This window comes from Macrobrachium nipponense, chromosome 5, assembly GCF_015104395.2.
Source record: "Macrobrachium nipponense isolate FS-2020 chromosome 5, ASM1510439v2, whole genome shotgun sequence".
In the NCBI taxonomy this organism is placed as follows: domain Eukaryota; kingdom Metazoa; phylum Arthropoda; class Malacostraca; order Decapoda; family Palaemonidae; genus Macrobrachium; species Macrobrachium nipponense.
In genome coordinates, this window is record NC_061107.1 from 144,570,697 (window position 1) to 144,594,954 (window position 24,258).

General features: G+C 37.0%; 1 protein-coding gene across 1 annotated transcript in view; it reads right to left on the minus strand.

Moving 5' to 3' along the window:
• LOC135215961 (uncharacterized) overlaps positions 1 to 24,258 on the minus strand; it is a gene marked incomplete at its 3' end in the record, with an annotated part of 298,909 nt that overhangs the window by 44,444 nt on the left and 230,207 nt on the right. The window contains exons 7-8 of the mRNA XM_064250917.1: positions 9,953 to 10,298; positions 5,332 to 5,725 (exon numbers count right to left, since the gene is read on the minus strand). Of these exons, the coding sequence (XP_064106987.1) occupies positions 5,332 to 5,725; positions 9,953 to 10,298 (740 nt within the window). The remainder of the gene's footprint in view (positions 1 to 5,331; positions 5,726 to 9,952; positions 10,299 to 24,258) is intronic.

The window sequence follows — 24,258 nt, forward strand, 5'->3', positions numbered from 1 at the left end:
TATTTGTACATAAATAAATGTAATAATTATTGGAATTATCACAACAAAAATGTGTAATATCAGTATCTTCAAGATTTTGTTATGTTTGGCAAATCTAACCATTGCAAAAAAATACTTTTGTATTCCCCAAGGAAAAATATACGGTAAACATCGTGACAAATGCTCAATGCCTGTGCGTCACTATCGGCGGAGTAATACCCGTTGGAAGCAGATCTTCATGAATGTATTACTTTAAATTGGAACAAATCCCAATATTAAGAATAACTGAGAAACTATCGATATCACAAAATACTATAGTTTGATTATAAAGAACTATCAAGGAAATATTGGCCTTTAGTAAACAACAGTGCTTGTAAGTTAAACATGACCAGGAACTACGAATTTTGGAGGCAAAAGCACGTCTGAATCTGACAAAAACACACGAACTTAATTTAATTTATGTTTATAAATTAGCTACAATTTTTTAGCCTAACTTTGATAATTTATGGAAGGAATGTATGAATTAAAGCTCCATTCAGCAACTAAAGACAGTGATGATGTAATTATATCAGTAAAATGAAATCAGCTGATTATTTTAAGAATGTAAACAAAACCAGAATGCAAATGGCGGATCGCTCTGCTCATATTATAATTCAATAATATGGTATTAATACATGCAATATGATTATATACAATAAAAAAGGTTTTATTAAAATGAACATTACTCTCAGTACACAAATATTATTAGTCTAACTTTTAAGCAGGTTCAATACTTAAGGTGATGCTCCATCCTCCACCAAGAAATTCCAGGTTTTAGAACTACAAATGAAGTTAGCATAAACCTGGAGGTAAAAGCACCGTCTGAAACTGGCAAAAACATGCATATACCTCATTTAATTTACAATGTTTACGAATAAAGTATGTAGCTGCAATTTTAAAATCCAACTTAGATATTTTAAGAAAGAAACTTATATCTGTACAGTATTACGTTCCATTCGGCAAATAAAGAGTGATGATATAGGTAAAATGAAATAGATATTTTACGAATGTCAACAATACCAGAATGCAAATGGCAGAGTAATAATACTTCCAATATGATTAGATACAGTAAAACAATAGTTTTATTAAAATTAGCATTACCATTCTCAATACACAACTATCATTCGACTTTTGCTAATGGAATAACAGGATTGAGAAACAGCTGATTTTGCCATAAAACAAGATTTATCAAAATTAGCATTATTCTTAATACACAACTATCATTTGACTTTTGCTAATGGATATGTCAGTGTAATGAACCGGAGCAACAGACTCTCTCTCTCTCTCTCTCTCTCTCTCTCAATGATGCTCCATCTAACACTAAGTAAAGTACCGACACAAATAAAAGAATCAAGAAACAGCTGATTGCGGATGTTATTTGTGTTGAAGTTACCACTTTGTTAAACCCTGCTGATTCTCATAGGTGGCTTCCAAGAGTAAAAAATAAAATACAATAGGTTTTGAAAATGTAAACAATATCAAATGCAAATGGCGTAAGGTGACAATGTTTATATTCTGAAATATGTTAAACTTTTGCAAATGATCATTTCCTCCAGAAAACATTTAGGTTTATAGAACTTTTTGGTTTTTAAGAATTACAGAAAAAGATCGCATACCTATACCGAAGTAAGAGCTCGCCCATCCATGGCAAATTACAGTTGTTTTGTTGACAGTATCAGTAGTTGTGTCACTAGTGATTCCCTTTAATTACCTACAGTTTTACTATTACATGTTTTGTTTACAGTGTCGACAGTTCTGAGGCCAGTTAACTATTGACGCTTCAGGGGTTAGCCTATCATTGAAAATCTCAGCAGGATTTAAGGTTTGCTTTTCATACTCAGCATACAAAACGACCCACCATTTTGGGGGAGATTTTTAAGGGGGCCGGCCGGCTAATGCCGTTTTTTAACAACAGGACTTTGATATTCATACCACTTAATAAGGTGACTTGGGACATCTCCAAACCGCATATGATTTTCGCCTCTGACCTTCGGTTTTGTGACGCCAGGGCAATTTATACCGAAAATAACCATTTTTCAAATTCTATCTCCTCCCTTGATATTTAATATTAAGACCTGGGATTACTACCATATATAGACCTGATGTAGACCTCCAATCAAATGGAGTTATTTTTTTTCTAAAAGTAATTTTTTTGCTAGATAAGAATTTTTCAATATGGTAAAAAAATAAACCCTATAAATCGCAAGAAAAAAATTTATAAAAGACAAAACAAAAATTGGAAAAAAGGGCTCTATTTGATTGTTCTATAATGTCTTTCTGAGTTATATACCAAATTCCAATGTTATAGCTTTAAAACTAAGTGAGGAGATAGATTTTGAAGGTCAATAAGTATAGCTTTGAGATACGGGCGTTCAAAGTTTTCCTTCGTATTTCTATAAAGACAATGTTAATAAATAATGATTATTATGAATGTATATTTCTTTTTTGTGTATTAATAAACCAAAACTATTTTATTTATCATAATTTAATCATAAATGATGATCCCTTTGCTCATATATCGTAGCCTGGGGCACTGCTTGAGGCAAGATGGGGCACTCCTTCCTACGTAACCCCCTCTCTCCCCTTCACTAACTCTGCTTATTACAGCGAATTTTCTTCTGTATGTTAGCGAGATGTTTTCCTTCTATTTTCCTCTTTGGCAGGATGACATTCTTGCCGAAACAAAGATAAACAAACGTAAATGCAAGAGAATGTCAGAGGTGAAACTCGAAGGTGTACTCTCTTTTTACAAAGACAATTTAGTAAATCATGATTATTATGAATTTCATATTCCATTTTGGGTATTAAAAAACCAAAACTATGTTATTTATCATAAATGAAGATCTCTTTGCTCAAAGATCGTAGCCTTGGGCACAGTGTGACGTGTGCTGTCAGGCAAGAAGGGGGCGTTACTAGGCAACCCTCCCCTCTCTCTTCACTAACTACGCATATATTATGATATTCTGTAATAATACTTGAGCGATTTTTCTTTGTCTGTATGTTAGCGAGATGTTTTCCTTGTCTTTTCTTCATTGGCATGATGAACTTCTTGCCGAAACATACATGTAATCTACTTGAAGTCTGTGGTCCTACTGATTCATGGTTGAACCAGCCAGATACTCGCTTCTGCGAGCCACGGAATCTCTACAGATGCCATTTCTCACAATTTCTTTGCCAATAATTATCAAAATTTACGATACCAGAAGAAATATTGCATTTTCTTGTACGGATGAATGTTTTAGGCTTATTGAGTTATGTTTACTAATTACCCTTTAACTACGAAAGTAAGAGAAATTTTGACGAAATATTTCGTATACGTATTCTCAGTTGCCATATGAAGATCCATGAATTTTTTCATGACTTTGCATTTTTTGCCCTATACCACCATATATAGGGGTTCTGGCTGGCCCCCTTAAGGTTAAAAAGTCGTCTTATACACCGCCATATATGGTACATTAAGTTTCAAAACAAATATGATGAAAAAAAAAAGAAAAATCTAAGTAAAAGATACTATGCTCACAAGCACCAAATAGATGATCCCAAACATGGCGCCTATGGGAGGTACGAGTTACAGGACCCCAACGATATAGGAGTGTTGAACGAGCAGGGGAGGATGACTTGTGAACCTCCTTGCAAATTTTTAAGTCTGGCCAACATATGCAATTTCAGCACAACAAACAGGTAAGTGAGATACAGAAAGTTGTTCGATTTTAAGCATGTTATAACTAACGAAGCACAAAAGGGGAAAAAATAAATTTTTACAATAAAATTTATAATTTCGATACTTAAATACTGTTAAAGATAGCTTATATCTCCGTGCCAATAGGTAAGTCGACATTCAAACAAAAGATCAAATGGCTACCTGGATGACTGTCTAGTACACCTGTTCTCCACTGTACTATTCTCCACCAGGTGTGTTTCAAACTTTTTGGCTTGTCAGAATTCTTCTTAACAACCCATTAAGTTATGAGGAGACTGGGTGGGGTCTACTTTAACAGTAAGTATGTATCCAAATGATAAATTTTGATATAAAAATTTATATAATTTGGGACGAGCAAATTTACTGTGAAAGAGCCGATTCCCACATTCCGAAGAGGATGGTTGGTTGTGTAGCTATACAAAATCTGTTCAGCCAATCAAGCTAAAGGTTCCCTGCATGAAACCCAAACATTTTTACCAGATCTGGAATCCTTTCTGGATCTTACTGCTGCCAAAAGCTGGATTCCATTCAGGGAGCAAGGCTCTAAAGTGTGTGCAGCAAAGAGCAGCCTTGCATAGTAAACCACTTCAATTCAGCCAGAATGAAACAGGAGTGGCATGAGGGGACCCCTGTCCCTGGATCCAAAAGCCTAATGAAATGAGTCCCTAAAAAAACAACTTTTGATATACAGTGCAAATAGTATGTTTATCTAATCAAAATCAACATTCTGCTAACACAGTACATGTAGTACTCTTTCCCGCAGTGGAAGGCATCTAGGAAAAATAAATGTACAGCCAAAGCCATGAAATACCAACAAGTGCCTGTACACTGGACGGTCCCCTATTCGCGGGGGATGCATACCAGAACCCCCGCATATAGCTGGAATCCGAGCATACTTAGAACCCCTATAAAAACACTTAGAACTGCCTACTTTGTTAGTTCAAACTCAAGAAAAATCTACTAAAAATGCTTATAGTATCTGTTTTTTAATAGATTTATAAAAAAAAGTGCATTTAATCATGAAACTCATATGAGAATTCAGTAACTTGCGGATATTTCTCTGAGAAAAATACAGCGAATACATGAATGTCCTGTGAATAATGGGTATATAAAGTCCACAGAGAAATCTGTGAATATGTGAGTCTGTGAATAGCAGGGGTCAACTGTATATATACATGGGTAGCAAGGAAAATTCTGACAAGAGCTAAAACATTCAAAACACACCTGGAGAAGAACAGTTATACTAGAGTCATCCCAAAAGAAGTGATACCAGTTACTGTTCTCAGTAGTATTACATACAAAAAGAAGAAGAAGAAGAAGAAGAAGAAGAAGAAGAAGAAGAAGAAGAAGAAGAAGAAGAAGAAGAGAAGAAGGCAGAGGGAGTATGAGTGCAGCGTTGCCATTTGACCTTATCTAACAGGCCCTTGGCTCTATTAATCTAGATATTCAGAGATTACTGTACAATAACCTGTTTGAAGATGATCAAAAATTAAATTTAACCCCAAATCTACTTTAAATGATTATACATCCTCATGGCTAATTAATGCATTTGAACATGAACTAATAGTGTGAAAATACCATAGAAATACTACAAAATTTAAAAATCTGCTTACCTGAACTTAGGGGAACTTCTCACTGATAAAACATTACTGATGATATTCTCTCCTTTTTCTGATACTTGCATTTTTGAAGAACTCTTTTTTGATGAAATTTTCCTGGTTAAAATCTGTCCAGAGTTGCTTACGGCAGCTTGCATCGGTGGCTGAGAATTTGAACTTGACTGATTATCTAATGTTGGAAACCCTGGCAGAGAGGAGGAACTTGCAGGAGAGTGTAGCATGTTACAGAAATTACTTCGTGAAGATATAATTTTATCCGATGTGAGTAATGGAGGGATAGGGGTAGATAGGGGTCTGGAGTTCGTACTCATAACATCTACTGAAGGATCTTGGCCAGACTGACAAGATCCACATTTCTTGGATGGCAAAGGAGGATTTGAACTTGTACCTAAACAACGTAAGAAAAATAATTACAATACAATACTAGCTTTTGATGCTGGACAAATATATATCAAATTTCAAAATCAATTCATAATTTTCCTGACATACAAACCTGAAATTCTTTGCATAGGGATCTAGCTTGTGGAAGTAAGCTGGAACAGCCATTCAAACTTATTAACAAGGTAGTAAAATACCGACAGGTAGGGGGGAGCCCTGCCAACCTGTAGTTCTGAGGTGGGCTATTAATATAAAGAACTTCGGGTTTGTATGTTAGGAAAAATACAAATTACTTTCAAAATTTGCTATTTGTTCCTACAAAAACACAAACCTCTGTTCTTTACCTAGGAGACTTACCTACTGATGGGAGGAATCTGGGTACTCTGCCCAACCTGGGGTGTTACTTAAATGATCTATTTAAGAGCAGAGAAGGGGAACGCACACCTCTAGCATCATGCACATATGGGATGTTACAGATGCTAGACTTCTGGACTATTAACCCTTTTCATTATGACCCTAATAAACAATTATGATGCCTGTGAGAAGTGGCAGGACTACAGTGGAAAGCGTAAAATGTTTACAATGAACCCCCTGTATTCGCAGATACAGGATTTGTGGACTCTAGCATTCCGATTTCTTTCTGGAGCATATATACACCCATTATTTGGAGGAAAATCATTCACCTATTCACTGTACTTTTATGAGAAATGTCCACAAATTCTGTTTTTTTTTTTTTTTTTTTTTTTTTTTATTTCATCATAAAATGCAACTTTTGTGATACTCTTAAAAAAAACAGGTATACAAATTTTCAGCAGGTTTTTCTTCAGTTTTAACTGACAAAATAGGCAGTTTCAAGAGTTTTTAAAGGGGGTTTCAACTATTCGAAGGTTCTAGCTATTCGTGGGGGGTCTGGTACCCATTCCCCCACAAATACGGGGGAACACTGTATACCTTTTCGTGTTCAAAACCGCACAGCTCCAACAATTTTCAAGGTATCCAACTTAATTTTGTTTCATTTTGCAGCTGAATAACTATTCTATAAAATGGAATAAAAATCCACCCACAATAGCTTTTATGTTGGTTGAATAAGCATAAATTATGATACAAGAAAATTTGGCACTTCCCTAACCCCCGCAAAAAAAAATTTTGATGAAGTCTTCAATCTTTATTCATAGGACACTGAGGTAAATTAACTATACTCTGTTTTTTTTCCATCTGTCCATTCGCCTGTGGTGTTTGCGCATGGTAACACTGCATCCCGGGCTTTAAATAATATCCTATTTTGAATACGTAGTATTAAAGGTGTAATTCGCATACAGTAAATTATCAAAACACTTTTCAGTTGCAAATGTACACCCAGGTATCCTTTTATTTACCTAAAACTTACACATAGTGTAACAATTTAAAGCTCGGGACGCAGTGTTACCATGAGTGACCACCACAGGCGGATGGACAGATGGAAAAAACAAGTATATATAGTTAATGCAATGTGAGAAATTGTAATTATAGCAAGGAAAGTATGAAAAAAATACATGACAAAGCAGCATCACATTTTCCACAAGAAAATTGTCACTCACGTGATACATGCAAAAGATGTAAGCAGTTCTCGGTTATCAGTGGATTCGGTTAACAGCGATGCGGTTTTATGGGGCCTTTTAAGGGCAATAAAATCGGTGATTTATGGCCCCCAAATGCACTGGGTTCCAGTTAATAAGAGGCTGATAATAGAGTTATGGCTCCATAACATACTTAACAAGGGTGCCATTCACCAGATATCGGCGCTATTAACCGGTTATCAGTGCCATAAACCACCAGTTTCAGTTAAAGGCGGGTTTTGCTTATTGGAACCCCATCGAGAACGTAACCGCTGCCAATAACCGGAGACTGCCTATACCTTTTTTTGTTCAAACTTGTAACTCCAACAGTTTTCGAGGTTCACTGCTTAATTTTGTTTTAAATTTCAGCTGAATGATTACGCTATACAATGGCATAAATACTCTCTGAAAACAACTTTATGTAGGTGAAATAATGAGTAGAAAATATTAGAAATGTGAAAATTGTTCACAACCTAAAAAATTATTTGGTCAAAAAATACAATATTTGTGATAAAATCATCGTAGTAAATTCATAGTTTGCCCTGATAAATTGTCTAGTTATTGAAATTAAAAAAAGTTGTAAATATAACAAAAGGTTTTTCCATTTTTTTTTTTACCAAAGGTAAATAAAAAATACAAAACTTTTCATTTATATTATAGTACGATGCTTTGTATGTTTTTAGGGAAAAAAAAAAGACATGACAAAGGTAAACTTTACAAACACAAAAGTTGAGTTACTGAACAATACTTGTGTTTAAATGACAAATGAGAGAGAGAGAGAGAGAGAGAGAGAGAGAGAGAGAGAGAGAGAGAGAGAGAGAGAGAGAGAGAGAGCACTGAATGGCAACATCATATATCTGACCATCAAGAGTGAAATTATGAATTATTTCTGAGAGAGAATAATAATGGGGAGAGAGAGAGAGAGAGAGAGAGAGAGAGAGAGAGAGAGAGAGAGAGAGAGAGAGAGAGAGAGAGATGTTCGATCTAAACTTTTCAAGAAAGTGTCACTTATGTTGAATTTTGAATTTTTATAATTTCTTTTTTATCGTAGAATGAATTTAGATGAAAACAATTACATAGTGAACGTGACAACAAAGAAACTGAGACAGGAGCTCATGAACAAGTTTGTTGGGCCTAACGGGGAGTGAAGACACTCATAATCCGCCAGTCCCCGAAACCTCAAATGATTCACAAAGCCTTCCTTCAGCCAAAGAACTCTTCACGAAGGATGAGATAGAGGACTTTGAAGGTTTTTTGGCAGAGGATAGGTAGAGGAAATTCCATCCAAAAGGTTTTTAAAAAGGAAATGACACTTGCACCCACTGGTGGCAGTGTTTACGTGTGGGAGTTTTCACCATCCTGGATGTAATTTTAAACTTTTTCAAGTTATTAAAACCTTTTTAATGTTTTATTTATCCATATGAACAATTTCATATTAGAAAAAAATACAGTATAGTACATAGAAAGTATTGAAAATGGGAGGAAAAAAGTTTGACCGGGTAAGTTGCCATTTGCCTTGGCCCTAATGGAATTATTCCCATAAGGTATGTGTAACGAAATCTGCAATTTTCCAGTTCTGCGAGGCCGTAGGATCAACCAAATTCTCGTATAATTGGGAACGTACTGTACATACAAATGTTTCTGGGATGGCTTGAATAGTAACTGTATGAAAGAAAATGTGCATGGGTGCATACTTACGGAGGGCTGGATTCTTTTCACACATACATAACTAAGTAATAAACTGTAAAATTTATAAAATTTACTTTAAAATTATTTTTATTGATATTATTCCAAAAATTAATACAGTAATAGGATGATAGTTTAATAAATATTTGATGGAGGACTGTATTTTAAAGGATACTTTGGTGTTTGAACTTTCAAGATAGACAGTTACAAGCAATTTACAGGGAGTTTCTAGGTATTCATGGCTTCTAGCTATATTTCTTGAGGGGGTGGTCTGGTATGCATCCCCTGCAAATACAGGGGGTCAACTGTAATATTTGAAAATTAGTAAATTCATTCCTTTATCATAAAAATGTATTCAGTCAAAAAAATTAAATTAAAATCCAGTCATTACTGAATATTATGAAAAAAATCTGCGAAGTAGTGAATTTCCTTCCCCGTAATATATTTGGTGATATGTTTCACAGAAAAAACAGCGAGATACTGAATCCGCGATTGCTGAACTGCAATCTAGCAGGGGTCCACTGAAGTGAATTTTACAAGATATATTTGGAGATAAGTTCCACAGAAAAAACTGTGATTAACTAAAGTTGCGATTGCTGATCCTCAATCTAGTGGGACCCCTGTACAAATGTAGTCAACAACCAAATATGGAAAAGAAATACTCAAGTTAAATCTGCAAAAGTCAGGCAGAGAGTCACGAAAGACATAACTTGAGGGCAGTCAGAAGCAAAGTGGAATGCAGACTGGCAGGTGGGCAGGCTTCCATCTGCCTGTCAAATGTTTACTACCTTGTCAGTAAGTTTGAATGGCTGTTCCAGTTTGTGATTGCAAGCTAAATACATAGGTAAAGAATGAAGGTTTGTATTTGTGTAAGAACAGATGAAAATATGAAAAATCACACAAAGTATATCATATTGATATCACAAAGAAAATCTGTGGCTCAAAATGTTACATACCAAAAACTTCTTCAATAAGGTTTTCAAACACTGGGTCAGATGTTGTTTCTGTTATGATGCCAGTGACAATGTGATCAAGTTCCTTAATAAGAGCCACATCTCCCATGGTGCCATCTCCTGACAGCCTTCTGTCCTTAACAGTTTCATTCTGAAGATGACTACTAACGTTGCTCGGGTGTGTTCCTTCAGGCCCAAAGGCGGATTCCGAATTTGAGATTATCGCAGCATTTGAAGCACTAGAGTTAAAAACACCAAACAACTTACCCTGAGTATTCAATCCTTTATTGATATTCTCTGCTATCTTTTCATGGAGGGCAGTGTTTTCATATAAATTCTTCAGGATTTTCTGAAAATAAAATTTTATCACATCCATTATAACTTGCCTAAAATTCCAAATTCATATTTATAATAAAATAAAGTTCCACATATACTTACCAAACAATTACATAGCTGTAAGCTTCCCTACCTGGTAATCAGAAATTCAAATTTTGGCAGTGGCGGTGCTGCCATTATTAGTGTAGGTGAACGAGAACAACCCCTTTCGGGAACACCTAATACTGCTAAGCAAACTTCCAACAATTCATAGAGCCGTAAAGTCGTTCAGTAGGGAGGAAGGGCTGGCTCTGATTATGAAGTTGTTTGGTAAGTATTTGTGAAACTTTATTATAAAAATATATTTTCACATAAGTGACTTACCAAACAATTACATAGCTGATTCCACATTCCAAGGAAGGTGGGAATATGAACATTAATTCTTTCCAACTTTAAATAAGTTAATGATTTAGAAAAAATAAGACTGCTCGCATTAACATAATGCTTGTAGTACCTTACCTGGTGTGAGAACAACTGCAGGTGAGTACTGCCTCTGGTTGGCACTCTCATCTCTTGTAGGAGACGTGGCAGTAACAACCAGGTTCGTCCCTACTTGTACTAGTGGAACTTTGTAACCATAGAAGTTATCCACTGGTTAAAAAAAAACATACAATTTGCCCTTGGCCACAAAGACCAGACAACAAACCAAAAAATACCATCACCTACACTGAAATTAAAACCACACTCCTAAAAACTGGAGGTATGATACTCCTGGTATATCGCACCCCCAGGCCACCCAAAAACTAGACAAACCTGAAAATATTCAAGGCGAGGAGACAGTGGAGAGAAAGAAGTCCCATTATGCTTCCTCTCCCAACACCATGCCAGCTACAGATAACAGCCCCACCAGTTGTCAAAAGCAGCTTCGATATCTTTGAGCTATTGTGACGCAAACACAGACTGATCTCCAGAATGTGGCTTGAAGAATGGAAGACACTGACATATTGTGTCGCAATAATAACGTCGTTGCTACTGCACGAATTTTGTGAGCTTTCCCCTTAAGGAGAGGTAGGACCTCTTCTTGAACTTGTGAGTGGGCCTCTTAAAATAAGACTTCAAAAAAAAAAAAAAAAAAAAAAAAACAGACCAACCTCTTAAAACTGGCATTCTGGATTAATAGAGGCAAGGGAATGTCAGATAGGCAAAATCCAGAAAAATACAAGTAAATGTCTAGTAAGTGCGTAGCCTAACAGTGCTTACTTGCAGCCTACATTGGTTTTGAGAGAGAGAGAGAGAGAGAGAGAGAGAGAGAGAGAGAGAGAGAGAGAGAGAGAGAGAGAGAGAGAGAGAGAGAGAGAGAGACTGTTTGCCCAGCAACCTTCACGTCAATATGTCAAGATGATTGATAGTTAGGCCTACATCTCTCTCAAACTTATCGTACCAGAAAAAGATTGTGAACACCACAGAATTATGATAAAACCTTACCCAAATTACTATATTTTGCTATATTCTCCTAGTTATTGAAATGCAAAATATTATAAAAATAGCATTAAAATATGAAAAATTAATGACAAAGTAACATCACATTTATCTATAAAACTATATAAAACAAATACACATACATGTTATATATTCATTGAAAAACCTCTCTCTCTGATCTCAGAGAGAGAGAGAGAGAGAGAGAGAGAGAGAGAGAGAGAGAGAGAGAGAGAGAGAGAGAGAGAGAGAGAGAGAGAGAGAGAGAGAGCAACTGGTTTTAAAGCATTGCACTGAAAATAAACCAGTTTTCTCACCTCCTTAAAATGAACCCTTCTGTTGGCTACAGCTGCCTAAACCAGTCTCCTTATCTCATTATAGCGCCTACAGCTATGCCTCTCAGAAACTGTTCCAGTCTTTTGCCATTTACAGCGTCATAACCCAGAACCGATTTTTTTATGAATAAATTTGAAAAGTGAAGTACGATCGGAACAATACAAGTCGAGTCCCATGTAACCTGGGGACTGCCTGTATACTCATAAATTATATAATATGACAATAATGCATGAAATATACAATACATAATTGCATACAGTATGTAAAACAAGTCTTAATAAAGTTATCATTATTCTCAAATACAACTGAATTCTTTGACTTTTGCAAACAGATAACTGTCAGTGTAATAACTTAACAATAGCAGTTTCCTCTCTCATATGTGTGTGTGTGTGTGTGTGTTTAAAGATACAAAAGCAGTAGCTTTTTACTATTTTTTGCTAAAAATGAAAGCCAGAAAAATTTTGAAGTGCTGGAAAACACTGAAAGGTGCCAGATCAGAATTTGACAGAGCGCTTATAAGGTGTTTTAATCTCCAACATGGCAAGAGTGTAAGCATCTCCAGGAAGATGCATATGGAGCAGGCCAGAATTTTCATAAAGAACTAAACCTAAGTAATAACACTGATTATTCATCAACTTCGTTATACTTTTGATAACATAGCAATATATATGTGGAGTGAGCTGGCAAGACTGTTTACATGCAGGTTTTTTTAGGGGTGATTTCTGTCATCTGGGATTTTCTGTAGTCCATTAATGTTGGTTTAAAGAGGTCAGACTGTATCTTTGGTCCCTGGTCCAGTTGTGTTGAATAATGTCCAATTCCAGATAATAGAGATCCGGATACTTGAGAGAACACTATATATGCATGAACATCTTAAAATATATCTATTTAAACTGATAAATATAATTCTTAATACTACTCACAAGAGTAACAGGAGATGAGATGCAGTAAAAAAAAAAAACTGCTAATCTTTCTGGCCTTAACAACACAATTTTATGATAGTTCAATGACACTTGAAAAATGCTTATACAAGCAGTCCCCAGTTATCGGTGGGAATTCTGTTCCGAAGGGCTTGATGTTAAGAGAAAATCGCCATTACAGTGGTCCCCCCGTATTCGCGGGGGATGTGTACCAGACCCCCCGTGAATAGTTAAAACCCGCTAATGTTTGGAACCCCAATAAAAATGCTTAAAACCTTTTATTTCATTAGTTAAAACTCAAGAAAAAAACACTAAAAATGTTCATACTTGGTTTTTTTCTAGTTTTATCACAAAAAGTGCATTTTATGATGAAATTTGTCAAAAAAAAACCTGGAATTTGTGGATATTTCTCATAGAAAAATACTGCGAATGTGCAAATTTTCCACAAATAATGTGGGGAAACGTTCCTGAGAGAAATTCGCGAATGTGTGAGTCCGCGAATCCGGAGAACACAAATACGGGGGTCCACTCTTGAAACTTGGTGATTTATAGGGCCTATGATGCCAATAACCAGTTAATGGTGTCTCTGTTAGGTATGTTTCAACGCAGATAACTTCAACTCAGAGCATTAGGACGTTGAAAATCGCAGAGTTCTGGAGCGCCATTAAAGAGTCCACTGATAACTGGGGACTGCCTGTACCAGAGTATTTTAATGGTTTTTTTCACAAAACATGAGTAGAGTCACAAAAATGGCATGAAAATACAGTCATATGTGAATATTTCTCAAAGAAAAATACGTACTGTGAATGGGCCGATCTTCCATGAATAATGGGTATATATGGTCCATGGAAAAATCCACGAATAGGCAGAGTCCGCACTTCATGAGCCCATGAATAGTGGGAGTCGACTGTATACGGTTCTGGAAATGGGGGAATCTGGGAAAGAATACCCTTGAATCAGAGTTGTGCAAGCCTACAGTAACTACTACAGGACCGCTCCATAGGATGAGGTAGAGCCCCACAGACTCTGCATGGTTAGAGTCGTCTTCTATAGCATAAGAAGCAGTGAAATCCTCCTCTTGCAGATTTTTCCCACATAAAATAACTAACAAAAATTTAATGAGTTTCACCCCTCTAAAAACAACCAAATCAATGATAATAACAATGAAAAAATGTTTTTAATTGCTATACTGTATAGACATATGTACTGTACAAACAAAAAAAATGATATAATAAATGATTACTGTGAAATGAAATGTGGTTTTATTATGAGTTCTTACCTTCGAGACAGACCACTCGCTTTCTTAGGACCCATCACTTATTACAGAGGATGTTCACAAATATATACAGTATATGAAAATGTGTGCAATTTCATGTAGAATACAACAACAAACAACTCATGGTTGTAGCTTTTATCAGTTTTGAAATATTTTCATATAAATAACAATAAGTGCAAAAATTTCAACCTTCGGTCAACTTTGACTCTACCAAAATGGTCAAAAAACACAATTGTAAGCTAATAGTCTTATATTCTAGTAATATTCAATCATTTACCTTTATTTTGCAAAAAAAAATTGGAAGTCTCTAGCACAATATTTCAATTTATGGTGAATTTATGAAAAAAAAAAACATTTTCCTTACGTCCGCACGGTAACTCTTCCAAAAAATCAGAAATTTTTCGTCCAATTGTCGTAATGTTTGCACCATTTTAAATTAGCCATTACATAAAATTTTATATGAAAAAGTGTGCAATTTCATGTAAAATACAACAATAAACAACCCATGGTTGTAGCTTTTATCAGTTTTGAAATATTTTCATATAAATAACGATAAGTGCCAAAATTTCAACCTTTCGGTCAACTTTTGACTCGAGCAAATGGTCGAAAAACGCAATTGTAAGCTAAAACTATTACATTCTAGTAATATTCAATCATTTACCTTTATTTTTCAACAAACTGGAAGTCTCTAACACAATATTTTGATTTATGGTGAATTCATGAAATAAACTTTTCCTTACGTCCGCACGGTAACTCTTCAGAAAAAATCAGAAATTTTTTCGTTCGATTGTTGTAATGTTTGCACCATTTAAAGTAGCCGTTACATAAAGTTTTATATATGAAAATGTGTGCAATTTCATGTGTAGAATCCAACAAAACCCAACCAATGGTTGTAGCTTTTATCAGTTTTGAAATATTTTCATATATATAACGATAAATAGAAAAAATTTGTACTGTCAACTTTAACTCGACCGAAATGGTCAAAAACTGCAATTGTAAGCTACAACACTTACATTCAAGTAATATTCAATCAATTACCTTCATTTTGCAACAAACGGGAAGTCTCTAGAACAATATTTCGATTTATGGTGAATTTTTGAAACGGCTTTTTTTTACGTCCGCACGTTACGAATTCATGCATCAGTTTGTGATAATATTTTCTCTGTGTTGCCTTGATCGTTTTACAATGTGTTATATACCAAAATGATCGCAATTTAGTGTACAATACTACGGAAAAAAATTAACCCGTTAGCTTTAACCGTCTTGCTCACAGCGCAATTTGAATACAATTATATATGAAATTTTTTTCAAGCTATCATATATCCCATTACAGTGGTACCTTGAGATACGAAAGGCTCAACTTACGAAAAAATAGAGATACGAAAGCTGACACAAAAAATTTTACTGCTCTACATACGAAAAGTTTTCAAGATACGAAAGTTTTCTGAAAGTCCGAGATTCGCCCGATAACAATTTTGAAACTCGCGCCACGCGGCGCCATCTTAGTTCTAGTAGACTCGCCACCATCCTCCTGCTCTCCCATTGGTTCCTGATGCTAGCCAAGCCATGAGATCCTTCTCTCCTATTGGACAGCATCCCTCCCATCATGCATCTTACGCAGTGGCGTGCCTTCGCTCGGCCACTTCGCACCCGAAGCTTTATCGTACGCATGCGGTCCAACGATTTCGTTTAGTATTGTAAATTCGTTAGTGATTTCGTTGTGTCACTTTATCGTGTTGTGAGAACCTAATTAGTATACGTACTACATACGTAACTTAATTACGTACAGTACATATTAGTCATGGGTCCCAAGAAAGTTGCTGAGGTTCACAGAAAGAAGAGAATGCTTTCTATGGAGACAAAAATGGAGATAATAAAAAAGTATGAAGCTAGCTTGTGGTTGAGTGTGATCGCTAAGGAATATGGCCGAAATCCGTCGACGATAGGCACCATCCTTAAGCAGAAGGAAGCCATCAAAGCAGCTACACCTTCCAAGGGCGTGACTATTCTGTCCAACAAGAGGAGCCATGTGCATAAAGAAATGGAAAGGCTGCTTCTTGTATGGATCGAGGACAAAGAAACTGACTGCGATACGATAACCGAGACAGCAATCTGCCAGAAGGCCAGCGCTATTTTCGGCGATTTGATTGCCCAAGCCGAAGACGACGGCGGAGAGGGGACATCGACGGCAACCCCAGAGTTCAAGGCTTCTCATGGGTGGTTAGAAAAATTCCGTAAACGGACTGGCATCCATTCGGTGGTGAAGAAATTGAAATTGCGTAAACTATAAAAAAGTAAAAAGAAATGTAAAAATAAAAAAAGACAAAATAAATTTTATTTTAAGTTTTTTGTAAAGTTAAGTGTTACAGTTTTGTTAATGTGTTTTGTAAAGTTTAGTTTGTTTTTCTGACATTTTTTTATGTGTTTCGTAAAGTTAAGTGTACGTATCTGCCGTTTGTCCTCCTCCTCCTCTGCCGCCACTTTTGGAGATAGCCTCACTCGAAAGGTAAGCTTCCACATTTTACGTTACAGTAATAATATTTTTGTACAGTAAGTTTGAAATTCACTAACTGGCAACTACAACTCGTAGCTGAAAAATATATATTTTTTCTACAGTGACAGCTCTTATCAAGCAAAATAAAGCTAACATATGCAGCACAAATATCAAATCTATGATATTTATAAAAATCATAAGAAAAAGTTACGGTAATAGTAATTATTTTAAAGTATAGCAATTACTTCAAGCTATAGAAACGAAACAATTTGAAATTCTCGTTCAACACAGGATCACCAACTTTACCAATGTATATTTCGAGCAATGTGGAAATAAATATTCAATATTATAGTGTATTATCAATTATTTTAGCGAAGATGCATAAAACCATGCAAGTATCAATAGAATGTGAAGGGAATATCTCCGCGACATTAAACATAATCAACCATGAATGCACCTAGATTCAATGGAGAAGTTAGGGGTGGTTTGGTAGTTCTGAGTTCTAGCTTCTTCTCGGAACCCGAGCATAAAACACCATCTTCGAGAAAGGCTCTAACCTCTGCTGCTACCTTCAGGTGACTAGGCCTAGTTCCGGGCATTGCAGGGCTTACAATGCAGGGCCACTGTCTGTTATTTAGGCAAAGATAGAACCTTCAGGACTGACACCAGGACCTGTCCTTGCACCCTGGGAAACAGACTCGCTATATAAAAAATAAGAAGAAAGTCGGTCGCAAGCAACCAGAACAACCGTAAACAAAAATCACCATCTGGTTAAGTAGGGAGACGACAGACCCCAACCACCCCTTCCCCCCTCTACTCCCTACCTCTACCCACAATGCTAACTTCCCACCTTTTCACTTCAAACCATTACCTCAAATCTTCGAATCATATCCCAACCGTGAAATTTAAGACTGAATTTGCGTAAGTGGGCGTTTCATAAGGGAGTGATATCACCCAAATTCATATTTCCACTGTTAACCAGTAATCAGTTCGATCCAGTCAAGTATTATTGCATAACAGAAATTTATGAGGTTTTTTGGGGATATCAAATATATATTATATATATATATATATATATATATATATATATCTATATATATATATATATATATATATATATATATATATACAGGCGGTCCCCGGGTTACGACGGTTCGGCTTACGACGTCCGAGGTTACGACGCTCTTTCTTAAATTATTCAATGGAAAAATCCCGTCCTGGGTTACGACGCTTTGTTTCCGAGGTTACGACGCTGACGCTTCCGACGCTCCGAGTTAACGACGCTTTTAAAAACACATACTATGATAAAAATCCTTTATAGTTTAGCACAGTATATTAATCAAAAATAAGTTTCTGGTTAGATTACAACAAAAATTTTGAGATTATGATGATTTTCGACACTTTTTATGTTGTATTTTTATTGTTTTTTAGTGACGCCTCATATGCGGAACTAGTTTTCCGAGCGATGCAATACATACTAGTTTACATATAACAGTCCAAAAGCGCAAATAATAAAAAAAATCATTGCTTGTTTCCAGTAATAATAACAAAACGAAGTTTCTGGTTAGATTACAACGCAAATTCCAAGTATCCAAAGAGAGACATTATCCAGTAATTTGATCAGAGAGAGAGAGAGGAGAGAGAGAGAGAGAGAGAGAGAGAGAGAGAGAGAGAGAGAGAGAGAGAGAGGCGTCTTCCGACGCTCCGAGTTAACGACGCTTTTTAAAAAACGCATACTATGATTAAAAATCCTTTATAGTTTAGCACAGTATATTAATAAAAATAAGTTTCTGGTTAGATTACAACAAAAAAATTTTGAGATTATGATGATTTTCGACACTTTTAGTGTATTTTTCTATGTTTTTTAGTGACGCCTCATATGCGGAACTATAGTTTCCGAGCGAATGAATACATACTAGTTTACATATAACAGTCCAAAAGCGCAAATAATGAAAAAATCATTGCTTGTTTCCAGTAATAATAACAAAACGAAGTTTCTGGTTAGATTACAACGCAAATTCCAAGTATCCAAAGAGAGACATTATCCAGTAATTTGATCAGAGAGAGAGAGAGAGAGAGAGAGAGAGAGAGAGAGAGAGAGAGAGAGAGAGAGAGAGAGAGAGAGAGAGAGAGAGGCGTCTTCCGACGCTCCGAGTTAAGGGACAGAGAAGTGTTCGTTTCGTTAAACGGCCTCTGACTCATGCCAGTAAATGTTTTGTTGATACTAATAATATAAGCCTATTTAAAGATACGTTTTACTTTAATTTAGTCTATATGATACGTAAATAGTAATCAACTGTTCTTGTAGCCCTCAATATTTGGCAAAATCGAAGTATCCAAAGAGAGACATTATCCAGTACGTAATTTGATCAGAGAGAGACGAGAGAGAGAGAGAGAGAGAGAGAGAGAGAGAGAGAGAGATAGAGAGAGACGCTTTGGCAACAATGGTCTCGGGGGTTTTTATAGCTTCCTTCTGCTTGATGATCGTGGATATTGTAGAAGGATTTCGACCATACTCGTTTTTGCCAAATCGACAATACGAACGCCACGTTCATGCTTTGCTATAATTCATGTTTTGCTTCCATCGAAATCATTTTCTTGGGTTTTTTCTTTATCACCTGCTTTGTCTTTAGCTTTGAGACCCATGGTTAATAATAAAATAGACAAAAATAACACGAAAAATAGGCGCAAATACAATGAAACTAAACAACGACGTGTTAACATGCAGCACCAACAAACAAACAGACTGAACGCCATTTATCGGCTCGCCTATACACTAACACTCATCGCAAATCGTATCTCAAATATTTCGTTGTATATCAAAGCTTGTATTTTCGCAAATTTTCTGTTATATCTCAAAACATTCGTATATTAGGGCAATCGTATGTCAAGTTTCCATTGTAATTTGATCAGCGAGCGAGAGGGAGAGAGAGAGGGAGAGAGAGAGAGAGAGAGAGGAGAGAGAGAGAGCAGAGAGAGAGAGAGAGAGAGAGAGACGCTTTGGCAACAATGGTCTCGGGGATTGACGTAACGTTTATTTTCTGAACAGATAGGACAGAGAAGTGTTCGTTTCATTAAACGGCCTCTGACTCATGGCAGGAAATGTTTTGTGCATACTAATATATAAGCCTATTTAAAGATACATTTACTTTAATTAGTCTATATGATACGTAAAATACGTAATCAGCTGTTCTTGTAGCCCTCAAGATTTTGCAAAATCACTCCAGGTGTACATAAAACTTCAAGAATGTAGTGTCACCAGAGGATTACATAGTTTTTACCTTCAAGAACCAGCATTCTTTTATGAAAATAACTCCAGGTTGTACATAAAACTACAGGAACAACATGTAGTGTAACCAAAGGATTACAAGTAAGGTTTTTATAACTTTTTATTTGTTTAAGACATATTTCCAAGCGTCGTTCCGGCTTACGACGATTTTCGGCTTACGACGCGTCTCAAGAACGGAACCCCCGTCGTAACCCAGGGGACTGCCTGTATATATATATATATATATATATATATAAAGAAGCACCCGAGCATGACCAATAGGCCTAGTACTCAATTCTTAAAAACAGACCTCTGGTTATTCCTGATAGATAAAAGCGTCCTGAGAGAGAGAGAGAAAAAGCATAACAGGGGATACTCAAATTAAAATAATGCTTGCCAAACATATTCACACTCCGGATCGTATGGACAAGAAGTCTCACCCTTATGCAATGACAAAAAAAAAAAAAAAAAAGGTGGAAACCTACGAAAATACTTGTTTGGTGCGACCCTGAACGCAATTCTGCTTGCAAAAATTTGACAATCAAGAAATTCCATGAAATTATTAACTAACAAGCTGAAAAATATATTCCTTGATTCTGAAATAGGCCCTAACATGTAACCAACGCTAAACGCCCACACATAACTTGGACTTTCTTTTTTTTTTTTTTTTTTTTTTTTTTTTTTTTTACACCAACTTGTGTCTTATTTATACTTCATTTAATCATATGCTAAACTTCTCTGTGCTTTATCAAAAGAAATCATAACTTTCGATATAATGCTATAAAATAGAAAGTTAATTTACAAATACTAGGCCAATGCTTATGCACACGGTTCCTGCTGCCACTCTATGGTGAACACTTAATATCACACTTTGGAAGCGCAGATGTTTCTTTGAGGAAATTCTTTTTTTTTTTCTTTTTTTTTTCTATAATAAATAATTACTGAACTAACATAGATCATTCACTGGGGGAAATACTTTGTGCGCTTATACAGTTAAATCACTGATACGTATTATCAGATAAATAGGATTGACAATAATTTGGAATAAATATACTAACTGGCAACCCCACGAGTTTCTATAAAAGTTACGATTAATTCTGAGATTTGTCGCTTCACTTCTGGAACTTACTGTACACTAATATACACTTTATTTACAGGTTTTGCATTTTTATTATTAAGTTACGTATTGAATGGTCCAAATTGTTGTAGTATTTCGTTGTTTATAGGTCAATTTACCTTTATTATGAAATTTACTGGGGTGTTTTTGGAGGGCTTGGAACGGATTAGCCATTTTACATGTAAAATGTGGTCCAAGATACGTAAACCTCATGATACGAAAGGCGCCTCGGAATGGATTAATTTCGTATCTCGAGGTACTACTGTATTTATATATGATAATGATATTTTTTTTCCATTTCTGATGGTTGCATACTAAACTTCATGCAATGACAAAAATAGGAGCCAAAAATAAACTCTTAATCTTGAAAACTAAGCATGCTATGATTTTTTGAAAAAAAAAAAAATTCCGCTTCGGCACTCACTCCCAGACCCCACCGGCATACGGGAGACGATTTTTATTATACCCCTTTGGCGTTAAAGGGTTAAAACTCAGAAAAAATCACTACAAATTTTCATACCAGGTTTTTTAATAGCTTTATCACCAATAATGCATTTTATTATGAAATTGATAAAAAAAACAAGAATTTGTGCTTATTTCTCATATAAAAATACTGCGAATAGACTAATTTTCCACAATTAATGCGGGGGATGTTCCCAAAAGAAATCCACGAATGTGAGAGTCTGCAAATCCGGAGAACGTAAATACGGGGGTCCACTGTATTAAAGTTTTATAATTAAATAAATATGATATTGTTAGAATACAATAAAGTTTTGTACATACTTACCCGGCAGATATATACTTAGCTTATGTCTCTGACGTCCGACAGAAATTCGAAATTTCGCGCACACGCTGCAGGTAGGTCAGGTGATCTACCCCCCTGCCGCTGGGTGGCAGGAATAGGAACCATTCCCGTTCTAGAACCAGATTTTCTCTTCCACCTGTCTCCTGAGGGGGAGGCTGGGGTGGGCCATTCATCGTATATATCTGCCGGGTAAGTATGTACAAAACTTTATTGTATTCTAACAATATCATTTTGTACATGCAACTTCCCCGGCAGATATATACTTAGCTGATTGACACCCTTGGTGGTGGGTAAGAGACAACTATTTACTGAATAGACAGGTAACAACATACGTTGTAGGTAATAAATAAATAAAACCTTGGTTCCTACTTGTTCAGCGGAAGATTCCATGGCTAATGCCTAGGAATCTGCTTCGCCTCAAGAGCCTCAGCGAGGATGTGACCTATGGCTAAGAGTTCTTGTGGGTCTGTCGATGGGGTATTATCCATTTACTCGACAGAGCCTCTTACATGACAATATGCCTATGCCTAGTGGCATAATTAAGGAGCACAACACCGATCCCGATCACCTGATCCTAACACGAGGGTTAGTGCTTAAGTTGAAAAGAGTTATCCCCAAACTCCTTTCAAACAAAAAACCCAAAGAAAAAACACACGACGTTAAATAAAATTTAACTCACTAGTTAAGGATCAGTATCGTCTCCCTATCCCAGCAATGTATCCGCAGACACGTATCAACCAAGAGAGAAGGATCTCTCGTAGGTTATCTGACATCCTTCGGATATGGGAAAGTCAACACAGAGTTGATCTCCCGTATGTGACAGCTAATATGTCCTTATGACATATTGTAAAGGAAAGGAAAAGAACAAGAATTCGGAAAAGCTCGCACTTCATGCGCTTTTAATTCTCAGCTGTATGAAGGAATCATCAATGCACTTGTCAAGTGCTTAGGAGATACATTGTCTCAAAGAAGGCCAGGGCATTCTTTGATATAGATCTCTTCTGGGTGAAGCATGGAGCCTGGCTAGCGCTTCGTGCCTGGCAGGCGCCTAGCGCGTGTCTAGCGCCTCGCGCCTGGCTGGAGCCTTGCGCCTGAATGGCGCTAGAGCCTGGCTGGAGCCTCGCACTTGGATGGCGCCTCGCGCCTGGCTGCGGCCTGATTGGCTCCTCCCTCCTGGCTAGCGCCTCGCGCCTGGCTGGAGCCTTGCTTCTGGCTGGCGCCTTGTGCCTGGAGCTTGGCAGAAGACTTCATGATTACTGTCTATGAGTCTGCATGCCTCAAGAGTTTCAGCGAGGTAGGGACTATGACTGACAAACCCTTCTGGATCATGTTCAATGGGGGCTAGCCCCGCTTTACACGACAGAGCCTTCTCGGATCGTGCAAGGGGGTGACTGCCCACTTACATGGCAGAGCCTTACCTGTATCATATCAATGGGGAACTAGCCATCTTACATGACAGAGCTTTAGGTTTCTCTTTACTGGAAGGAGCCTTGCGCCTGGATGGATCCTCAATCCTGACTGGAGCCTAGCCTTGAAGGAGCCTGGCACCTGGATGGCGCATGGCTGGCTTCTAGAGCCTGGCTGGCTCCTAGAGCCTGGCTGGCGCCTCGCGCCTGGCTTGGCTCCTCCACACTTGCTGGAGCTTCGAGCTTGGAAGAGTCTCTAGGCTGTCTGGTGATGTCCACATCGGACACTCTTATATCTGTCCGATTTGTTCGCCTCTGACGCATTTGCGCCAGGTTGGAGGCCCGCTCCTTCTCAGTATCCAACCATGACAGAGTTCCTTGAAAACTGTCCGCCTCTGGCGTTTTTCGCCTTTATTGGCATTTGGCGCTTGGCTGGCGCTTCATTGTCCGAGAGTCCTGAACAACCACATAGTCTATCAGGAGACTGGAGAAGGGTGGAAGAAATTCTTCCCCTTTGAGCTTTTGACCCCTGTCAAGGGGAGGTGATTGTAGTCAGCTACATCCAGTAGACGACCGGATATCTAACAATACGGGAGAGAAGAGTCTTCCTCCGAGGAAGATCCTTCGTGAATACTTCCTTTGCTAACGAGATCTCTCTTACATGTTGATGAGGTTCCTCGTTGCAGAATCTTCCTATCCTTGCCCGAAGGAAGGGAAGGAGTCTGGAAGTCGAAGGAGACTCCGAGCTGAAATTGGGCGGAACCCTGATTTCTAGCTCTTATTGTATCCTTCTGAATACCTTCTGGGAAGCATTTCGAGCCCTCATCGCACCCCGAAGACTCTGTAGGCAAACATTTAAACCATCTCTTCTTCTGTAGATGAAAAAGTAAGTACCC